Source organism: Cyprinodon variegatus, unplaced genomic scaffold (genome assembly GCF_000732505.1).
Source record: "Cyprinodon variegatus isolate N-32 unplaced genomic scaffold, C_variegatus-1.0 Scaffold121, whole genome shotgun sequence".
NCBI classification, from domain to species: Eukaryota; Metazoa; Chordata; class Actinopteri; order Cyprinodontiformes; family Cyprinodontidae; genus Cyprinodon; species Cyprinodon variegatus.
The window spans coordinates 401,461-411,586 of record NW_015150574.1 but is presented as its reverse complement, the minus strand read 5'-3'; the positions used below and the strand labels follow the sequence as shown (position 1 = coordinate 411,586).

The window sequence follows — 10,126 nt, the reverse complement described above, 5'->3', positions numbered from 1 at the left end:
TATATGAAACAGACTTAAACATCAGTAAGGTACTTTTGCATTATATCTTTGTCCTTCCTCAACAAGCATAAGAATGTGTTCTACAGGACTGATACATTCTTAACACAGCATATACTGTATAGTTTTAAGTAACATATAGCAATGTTATAGGTATAATGGATAGTTGTATAATGGAATGGGACTATTAGAAAAAAATATTTCTCATGTGCCAATAACACCGGACTGCATTGGCACACTCTTTCAGAGAAAACCTAAAAAACTGACATTTTCATTTTATGTTTAATCTTTATACAGGCAAGATGTGCTGAGCACACATGCCCTTTTTCAGTTTGACTCCTATTCACATTTCTGCACGCCAGGGAACTCACCCATACATATTGGCCTCCATGATTCTCCAGTGAGGTTGTTAGCTGGGGTTTAAGTACCTTGCTCAAGGGAACATTAGTGTTAAGTGTTGGCCATGATTAATATTTATAAAGCTGTGAAAAGGAGCAAGTGACGCAACTTAAGCTGAATGCAAAGCTTGTTGGATGTTCAATGAGGCACTGAACTGGCTACTTAAAAGAAGGCTAATTTTGGCTCCACAGCTACAGTTACAATAGCTAAGGACAAACTAAGAATTTATATAATTTTTTTAAATTAGAGATCTAAAAACTTTTCCATTTTTTATCCATATGAAAAACGTCACCTGTGAAGGACAAACTAAGAATTTATATTATCCTAACTTCTAAATAAGCATAACTCAAAGATCTCAGATTTAATCGTATAATGTTAACGGCAACAAAACACCCACTATACAGTACAAACAATACAGACATATTTTTGCCCATCTGGATGCTCTGTACAAAGCTATGAAGTAGTAAAGTGTTTGTTTTACACAGTTAAAGGAAAATACTTCTTAAAAAATTGAGACAATCTTGTAAGTAATTTCTGAGAAATATTTCCCCAACACAACTTTTCCCCAACTGTTCAAGCCCATAGTCTAAGAGCAACTGACCTAACAGAAATGTTTTTGGATTGTGAGAGGAAGCCAGAGTACCTGGAGAGAATTCAACCATGCAATGGGAGACCAGCAGTATCTATAAGACAACAGTTTTTTCTCACACCCAGGACTTAGGCTATTCCTCTCAAGGAAAAAAATACTACCTACTAGGGCTGGGTATTGTTAAGAACCTCACGATTCAATTCGATTTCGATTATTGCTGTTGCAATTCGATCCGATGCAATTCGATTCAATTCAATGCTGATTTTTGAAGCCGTGTGACTCCAGGAGTATTAAGATCAGCCTAGGATGCCAAGTTGTGCACATGGGGAAAGCAGCCAACATGTAATAGCTCAGTGATATCGACAGCAACTAGCATATTGGCAGCATTATCTGTAACAACAGCGGCTACTTTTCCGGTTATGCCCCATTCGTTTATGGCCTCCATCAACATGTTCGCTATGCCTCCATCAACATGATCCCTGTGTGACTTCGGTGAAGCGGCCTGGTCTGAAGCACATTTGAAACTAATTCCCACTCATCTGATATTAAATGAGAAGTGATGGTTATTTAGGGGTCAGTCACTCTCAAAGTCCAGCCATCGCATGTCAGCGCGACTCTTTCAGCAGCCTTTAGCGACTCCAACACAGCCTTCACCTCTGTGAACAGTGCACACAGCGCCCCAAACGGTCAGGAGGTGAATTGATTCTGAGGAGCTCCCTCATCGATTATGAATTTTGCATGTAATAATTGCGATGCATCGATTCTTCAGTTATTTTACCCACCCCTACTACCTACTCATCCACCATACAGCATGTAAAAAAAGACCATTTTTTAAAACATTTTATTTTTAAAAAAGCCAGTGAAAAACTATTCATACTTCTCTAAATAATCATTGGAGGAAATTTTATAGCATTACAGAAATCAACTTCTAACAGCTTACTTTTTTCGTTTATGCAAAAAATTATTCATAGTATTCTGAGCTTCAAATCTTTAGGGTCAAAGACTTACTTTCAATCAACCATCAATCTTTCACCCCTTACACAGATTCTCAATGATGTACCTTTGGCAGTGGAAACAAACTAAAAAGAGGCAGAAAATGATAGTTTTCCCCTGTGCGACACAACCAATTACATGTGACATTTTACACCAGGTGAAAACCAGTGTGACAGCAGGCCAAAGTGGAAACATGTCAGGCATTTGGCCACATGCTTCTTTGTAAGGAGGGGGGAAGGATCCAAGCATTTTTTCTAGTATATTTATTTATTTATTTTTATTTTTTTTACTGTTAGGACTAGGGCTTTGACCCGGACCTGTCACTGGCTCAACAGAGAATGTATAATCAAAAACGACTGAACAGAGACTCCTAAAGGTTAGGACATACAGCAGATCGATTTGTTTCACATCAAGCTGCAACAACCTCTGAGGTTAGCTTGTGGGCATTTGATTTCCTTTCAAAACTTTTTTGTAAGGTATGTGAGAATTCAATCCTAAATTAAATTATTATTTGAAGTCAAGCAAAAACATCAGGAGAAACATCAGTTTTTTAACAGCTTAATCATACAAATAAATAAAGTTGGTTTATTACAAAGATCCATGCCATTCCATCTCTGTTTATTTGCCTTTAACAAATAACTTTTATGCGCCTTTACTTCCTGGATTACAGAATTTTCTTTATTTATGAAAGGCTGGCAAGCCATCAATAAAAACTTGTCAGCAAAAATACACTCAACAGGCACAATAATGTCAATAAACAAAGAGAACATTCTGAAATAGTCCCACTTTACCTCCTAACAAGACTGAAATTAGATCAGGCAGGAGCCCTGGAGTCAGACAGGGTCAGATACAAGATCAAATGTCCATCTCCCCTTTGGAGCTTTGTAAGCACCACATCAGCACCACTTTTCACCACCAGCTAATACACCTAATGGACCTCACCATATAAAGTCTATATTCCCTTGTGATCCTCTGTGTTTTGAGTGGGTGTGTGAAAGAAGCAGCGAGAATAATGGAAGGGGACAAAGACAGAATATAAAAAGCATTAGGAAGCTGTCTCTGAGCAGTTCTTGCTTCAGTTGAACTCCTTAATCAGAAGACACACTGTTGTTATCGTTACATAGATGTTTACTGATTTTGACAAACAGATAGTTATGTATGAAGTGATCAGTAAAACTAGTTACGCGAATGTAGAAAATGCTTGAAATCTACTATGAAACAAAGAGTGATGTTAAATCATCAGGCTACAAAGAAGTAAAGTTCCTGTTTATTGTACCAGAAATCTGTTTTCAAGAGTCAGAAAAGCGGTTCTGAAAGCACAATTTTTTCATCAATGGATAATGATGATGCCAGGAGTATTTTTTTAGCATAAGAATATATATATATTATATATATATATATCAATATATATACAATTATATATATATAATTGTATGATTATCTGTTTTATCTGTCAAGTCAAACAGTAAAACATTAATGCAGTTTGAAGTTATTTTTTCCATCTTTTATTTTTTACAGATACTAGTCTATAGAGCAGGTTTTGCAAAGGTTTTCCTTTTCCTTTTTTTACGTTTTGCGACATTACAACCACAGCTTTTATCATATTTCTTATAGGACTTTAATTAACAAACAAAGTGGTGCAGCCATGGGGAAGTCCACAAAGCATTGGATGATTAACATGTGAAAGAAGCTTCAGTGGTGAATTGAGATCTAATATATATATATATTTTTTTGTCCATTTGGAAAACTTCACCTGTGAACAAACTAAGAATGTACGTCATCTTGAACACATTGTAAACAAGGTTTGGTATCATGTTTTCGAGACACTTCTTTTTTTTTGAGTAGCTGTAGGAAGATGAAACTGATAAAGAGAAGTTCTGGAAGTAAAACACTTACAGTAAGGCTGTGCATGACTTGAAAGTAGTGCAAATGTTCACCTTTCAGCCATAAACCAAATCAAACTCCTTTCCAAATGTCTACTGTTTTTACTTTTTTGTCTTGATTAAATGTTCCTGATAATTTAATAAACTTTGTCAGATGTTACAAAAAGTAGTTTTCCTTCTTTAAAGGAAAAAAGGCAGTCGTATCTAATGTTGCTCTATAAAACACCGTCTGACCACACTGAATCATTCTCAAAGACCCACAAAAATGATCAACCCAAATCAAAATAGATAAATAAAATTGATGTTAAAAAGGTAATAAATGAACCCTGAAAAAAAACAGTCGGAGTTTGTAATTAAATAACAAGCAAGAGACAAGACATTTATACAACAAAATCATCATCCCAATCCCTAAGTGTCTGAATGGCTGCAGGTTGTCTTACAATCTGGACGACTTGTTGTAAATGAGATAATCATGAATTTGGCAGAAAATCTTAAAACTGTCTGGTGTCTGGTTATTAGTTCGTCGCACCAAAAAGATAATAAAAAAAAAAAAAACAGGGTTAGACAATAATATATTATTAAATATTCAGAAATACAACACATCTAACTCTGAATAGTTAAAACAAAAAAAAGGTTTGCAATGTCATATTAAAAGTCTGGACTTAAATCTAACAGTCTATGCCAGGGGTGTCAAACTGGTTCCAGAAAGGGCCATGTGGCTGCAGGATTTCTTTTCAACCAAGCAATAGCACACCAGACTCCATTCATCTCATCAAGTGAGTCCAATCTGAACATGATGAAATGAATGGAGTCTGGTGCTACTGCCTGGTTGGAAAGAAAACCTGCAGCCACACGGCCCTTTCTGGAACCAGTTTGACACCCCTGGTCTATGCTTTAAAAGCTTTACCTTGCTTTAAAACCAAAGCCTCCATTGAGGCTGAATTAAAACAATGCAGCTAGTAAAAATATAAAATTATCCCACAGCAAAGTAGAAGACTGCCACAATACATTGATATTAGTTGTTCCCAACAAAGGTGGTACACCAGAATGTGAGGAATCTGAAGCAGGTACTGTTTTTCATACCCAGTAGTGAAAGGTCTCTTGTAAATAAAATAAATGTAAAAACTGTCACACAATTTGATAGATTTGCGCACAAAATTCAGAATAAAGCTACAAAGAGCATTATTTTAACCAACTCTGCTGTATAGCTCAGTATCTATCATTGTTCTTCATACCCCTGATGGGTTGATAATAAGATTTTTTTTTTATTCTAGTTTTGAAGGGACTGTTTATAGTTTGTGGTGGAGGGAAGCAGAAGAATGATATTGTAATTGACATCACACAGACAAAACCAGCCAATAGGTTATGGGTTAGTACCACCTACTTTATTTAGTCAAAAGGAGCAGATTTACTATAAAATGTCTAATTAAGAGAAATGAGATTGAAAAATAGAAAATAGTTCTGTAAATGAGCTAAATGTGTAATCAAATCTGTCCTTTAAAAAAATATTTTTTACATTTTATGTATGTTTTTCAGTTTTTTGTTGTTTTTTTTTACTGTTCAAACCACAATTTGAAAACAGTCTGTCCCAAGACAAAAAAAAGTTTGCCAAACTTCTGCAGTGATATAACGTGTCACACATAATTCAAATCTCTGTCAGTCTTCAGTATCTAAAGTCTTCTAACTTGCTTCTATCACCACTTTGTCCTTGTTCCGCCTATCTTTTATTCTCCTTACATCCTGCGCTTTGCTTTATTTCTCTTTCAGCCTCACTAATTTGCAATTGATTAGCTGTCCTCTCTCAGTCTTGTGAGCATCCTCCCCGTCCTGTCCTCTCCTCCATCTACGAGTCAATTTCTCTTTAACGAGCCTCGGTACATTTCTCTCCCCTGGGCACTAGAAGCCCTTCTGTGTAAATAAAACAGGGAGCAGAGCCAAAAATCAATGGGCCTATTACCCTCAGAAAATGCTAAACAAGCAATATTAGCGACTCTCTTGGAAGTGGTTGCTGATTGCCTTAATCCAGAGACCGCCAAAGAAACACCTCTGTCTCTTCTATTCATTCATCTACACAAAGCACAATCAAACACATGCACACTAACACAGTAATACCCAGGCATGCTGGAGGAAGAGTCTAAATAATTTGCCTCCAATACTCCAAACACACACACCCACACACAACTGCATGATGCATGAACCCACAGACTGCTGGCAGAAATTAGGGATTCGCTCTCCTGACAGAAATCATTCGGCACCACACAGAGCTGCAGGCCACGTTTTACCGCTTCTCATTTTGTCTGTCCATGCAAACACAACAACACACAGCAGCACGTGCAGCGCCCACAAACAGCAGCGGGCGGCCGGGATTTATAGCAGACACCCCATATTTCATCCGACAACTATGATTAGTGTGCCAGTGGTTTAAAAAAAAGCGGCATTTGTGTGTTGTGGAGGGGATGTGTGTGTTTGGGTGTGCATGTTGAGGTGAGAGTAAACACAAAAAGTAAAAGGCATACGCACCCAGCATGTGCACAGATTTGCAAATAGTGAATGCAAAACTGAATAAACATCTAAAGTGTGCCTACAGACAAACACATTCACGAAAACATCCACACTCTGTAAACACTGGTGGTAAGTATGGGCTGTTAAACACTCTCACAAACACACACACAGCAAAGTAAACAGGCTGGATAGTTACAGAGAGACACACATACACTGCAAGACAAAGGCCAAGCATTTATCACATCTTCTCAAACCAACACACACGCTATTTGTGCAGAGATGAATGTGTGGATGGTTAGCTGTGGTCCATTTATCGTGGCGGCTGATGTGTGGTTAACACAGACATTTATGCTAATGACCCTCCGTGTTGAAGTTGGGAAAAAAAAGCAGCAGTGATGCAAAGGCTCGTTAAAGGCCAAATCCTTATTGGCTGCAGTCATTTTTCAGCCCATTATCTTGTTCAATTAAGCTGATGAAATTCTTATTCGAATGTGAAATGGCTATCAGCTTCACCAAGTGACCAAACGAGACAAAATAAAATAGACCAGGTGTTGCTTTAAAGTCTTTATAGGATTTTTAAGGTTAACATTTGTTCTTTTTTCTTTTCCTTTACACATTCTTTTACCAAATAAGATTACCTTCATAGTAGGAGCTTTTTTTTGTATGTTTTAGCATGCAAAAATAAAATCCAAAACAATGCTGGCTGGAGTCCTCTTACTTTAACTTTAATGCAGTGTGCTGAGATGCATTTTCTTCTTCTATGAAACAGATGAAATTTGATTTTTGCAGTGTATCTTTGTTTGCATCAAGGTAACATTAGGAAAAGTGTAAAAGTGTATGTAAGTGTATGTAAGTAACTTAGGAAGCAAGTTATAGTATCCTCCTTATCTCTAGCTTCATATAATTTTAACTCAATCACAGTTTCATACATTATGCTATAATGATATGACATCAATTTGTTATGTTAGCATGTAATGCATGTATATTGTGTAAAGTTTCAAATGGGTTTCAATGCTTAGGGTCAATTCTTTCACTCATCAATTCACACATTAAAACTTGGCCCCTCCTCCTTCCTTACTTTACCAACTTATTAAACAAAGCAATTTATAGCCATTTTCTTTAAACCATGTTTACTGCTGAATCTTCCAAGCAGTTAAGAATAGAGATATATTTTAGAGAATGGTTATAAAGATGAAGCAGTCTTTGTGAAAACATTTGCCGCATTTGTGTTGAAGGTTATCTCTATTTGCTGAGATTCACATTTTTAACCAACTGCTTTTTTTTATGAAATATTTTTGTTAAAAACCTCTAATCCAACCATGTAATGATATAAGATCCTGTTTACCACCATTAAAATTTCATTTCAAACAACAACATAAAAACAACAATTTGAACTCAAAATGCATGCAAAACCTCAACCTTACAGATAAAATCAGTGCACCTGTATTTTTCATATTCTTTTATTTCCAAATAATAAAAACCAAATTAAATCTTTGCTTCAATTTTTTTGCAACTGGTTTAGTCTCTAGGTTTCCAAACAGTCTCAATTTAACAATTCAATACTTTTTTTTAGTAAAAAAAATCCACATTTCCTGCCAAGTGTTTGGCGTATTTGCAATCCAAAAATGCAACGGTTAAGTTTAAAATAAAAATAAAAAAAACTATAAAAAAGAAAATAAACAAGATGGGAATTGAAATGCTGTTTTACTTATTTTAGTTTCTGGTCTTCAAATCTAAGAGTTTCTCTCTGTCCTTATCTGTCTACCATGTAGGTGATCTGTGCGCAATGCATCTCACACTTTTATTTTATTATTCACTAATGATTTCCAACATAACTGGGCTTAAAATCTCGAACTCAAGACTAGTAGATGAGGAACCAGCAGACATAAGAGTACGTCCAATTTATTTGGAGTGACAAATATTGGATGTGTTCTTATTAAAAAAGAATATGACTGGAAATTGAAATAATTTTGTGTGCATTCATTTTCTATTCCCATGATTTACTCCACTGTTAACTTATTTTAGGCTGTTAAATGTTATGCTGTGTAGGTATTTAGCCTGGTGTGATTTAATGTTTTTGTCCATTATAAACTGTGGAATTTCAATTTGATAACAGTTCAATAAAGTAAGAAAAACATGGAATCGAATATTATGAATTTATCAAAAAATGTACGTACTTTGTCTAGTAAAAATGCTTGACCAAAGTTAAAATTTACTGTGTAGTTAATTAGTTTTATGTACTTTTGTGAATAACACCATTCAGTCAGTAAGCAAATTCCTGTTGGCAAGATGATGAATTTAGAGTTGAGCGAATAAGCCAAACAAACTAAAAGCAATTGGTACAACGATGAATTTAAACTTGAAACAATCAAGTGGTCGATCATTGAGAGAACACAAAATTCTTACTGCATAAGGTTGTTTTGAATTTTTGAATATTCTTAATTATTCTTTTCTTACAGTGTGACAGCATACGAACCCTGTAGTTTGAAAAGATTTCCTGCAAAATCAGAGCCATCTAAAGAAAGGATGCAAGTGGAAGGCAGAAAAAAGGTATATTAATGTTAAAAATACTATAGAGGATTTTCTATACAGCTGACGCTTCTTTTCTTGTAATTCCAACTACATTGATCTATTATTGGTTAATGCACATATACAACAAAAACTTGTACTGATCTTGTTACTCTGAGACAAATGATGAGGCTTTTTCTCTCTTGCATTTTAATTAAAAAAAAGCTTCTTACCTGTTTATGCATCTCTATGTTCAACCCATATGACATTTCATAGTACTGTCAAAAGCACAGGCAAAAAAAAGGTTACGCTCCTTCTTTTAAATCAAGCACTAAGAATGACACAAGCAGCAGTCAGACTTACCATTACATAATGTCTTTGCATCTCAGTCTTCTCACTGGCCAGTTTTTCACATTCCAACTTTAGACTAGAGGAAAAGATCAAAAAAGAAAATTTTACATCAGTGTTAGTATCAAACTCTCCATCGACCTCAAATATCTATTAATATAACCTGAAACAAAAGCCTAGTTTGGAGTGTTTTTATAACTCTGGCTTTCCCCACAAAGTTAAATGTGCAAATCTAAATCAAAGCTGAACTCTAAAAGAGGGTGAACAACAACACAACAATAAGAGTTTTGTGGCTCACCACAGCTTCCTGCTGCAGATGCAGGTCCTTACTCAGCAGGGGCAGAAGAGTAATTACTGAATTAATGGACATACACACAGACCTCATCATATATTCTTACACTGTGAGAGGGGGCCAAAACTGCATCATCAACATAAAAGTAACCAGATAATGAGGATCCATTTAACAGAAAAGGTTTACTCTTTAAAAATGTTTCAGTTGATGGGAAATCTTCTTGTTACAACCACAAAAAGCTTTTGAGTGTTAGCTAATGAGATAATCAGCAGGTGTGTGAAGTTAAGACATTGTAGCACGTGAACATCAACGTCACTGCTTGAAACTTTATGGAGCATTTCAAGGAGCATTTTTGTTCACTATAGAACTAAAATAATGAATTAATTCAATAAAGTTTTTCCTTTTCCACATTCAAATTACTAGAGATCCAATACCTGGATCAGATATCGGCTCTGATATTAACTAATTAGCTGGATAGGATATCAGTGATTTGATACCAGAGATTCAATTCAGTGCACTCTATATGGCAGTGTTACTTCTTTTTCGCCGCTTGTTTGTTAATAAGTAATAAAGTACACTTATAGCAGTGTCAATTTGTTATGTTGCTTAAAATGT

At 35.6% G+C, this 10,126-nt stretch overlaps 1 protein-coding gene across 3 annotated transcripts in view; it reads right to left on the bottom strand.

Annotated features, from left to right (window-relative positions):
• The window catches only part of LOC107085289 (transducin-like enhancer protein 4), a 62,500-nt gene that overhangs the window by 49,074 nt on the left and 3,300 nt on the right, over window positions 1-10,126 (bottom strand). For all 3 annotated transcript variants that reach the window (XM_015375540.1, XM_015375542.1, XM_015375541.1), the window contains exons 3-4: window positions 9,235-9,298; window positions 9,105-9,149 (exon numbers count right to left, since the gene is read on the bottom strand). In XM_015375540.1, coding sequence (XP_015231026.1) covers window positions 9,105-9,149; window positions 9,235-9,298 — 109 coding nt within the window. The remainder of the gene's footprint in view (window positions 1-9,104; window positions 9,150-9,234; window positions 9,299-10,126) is intronic.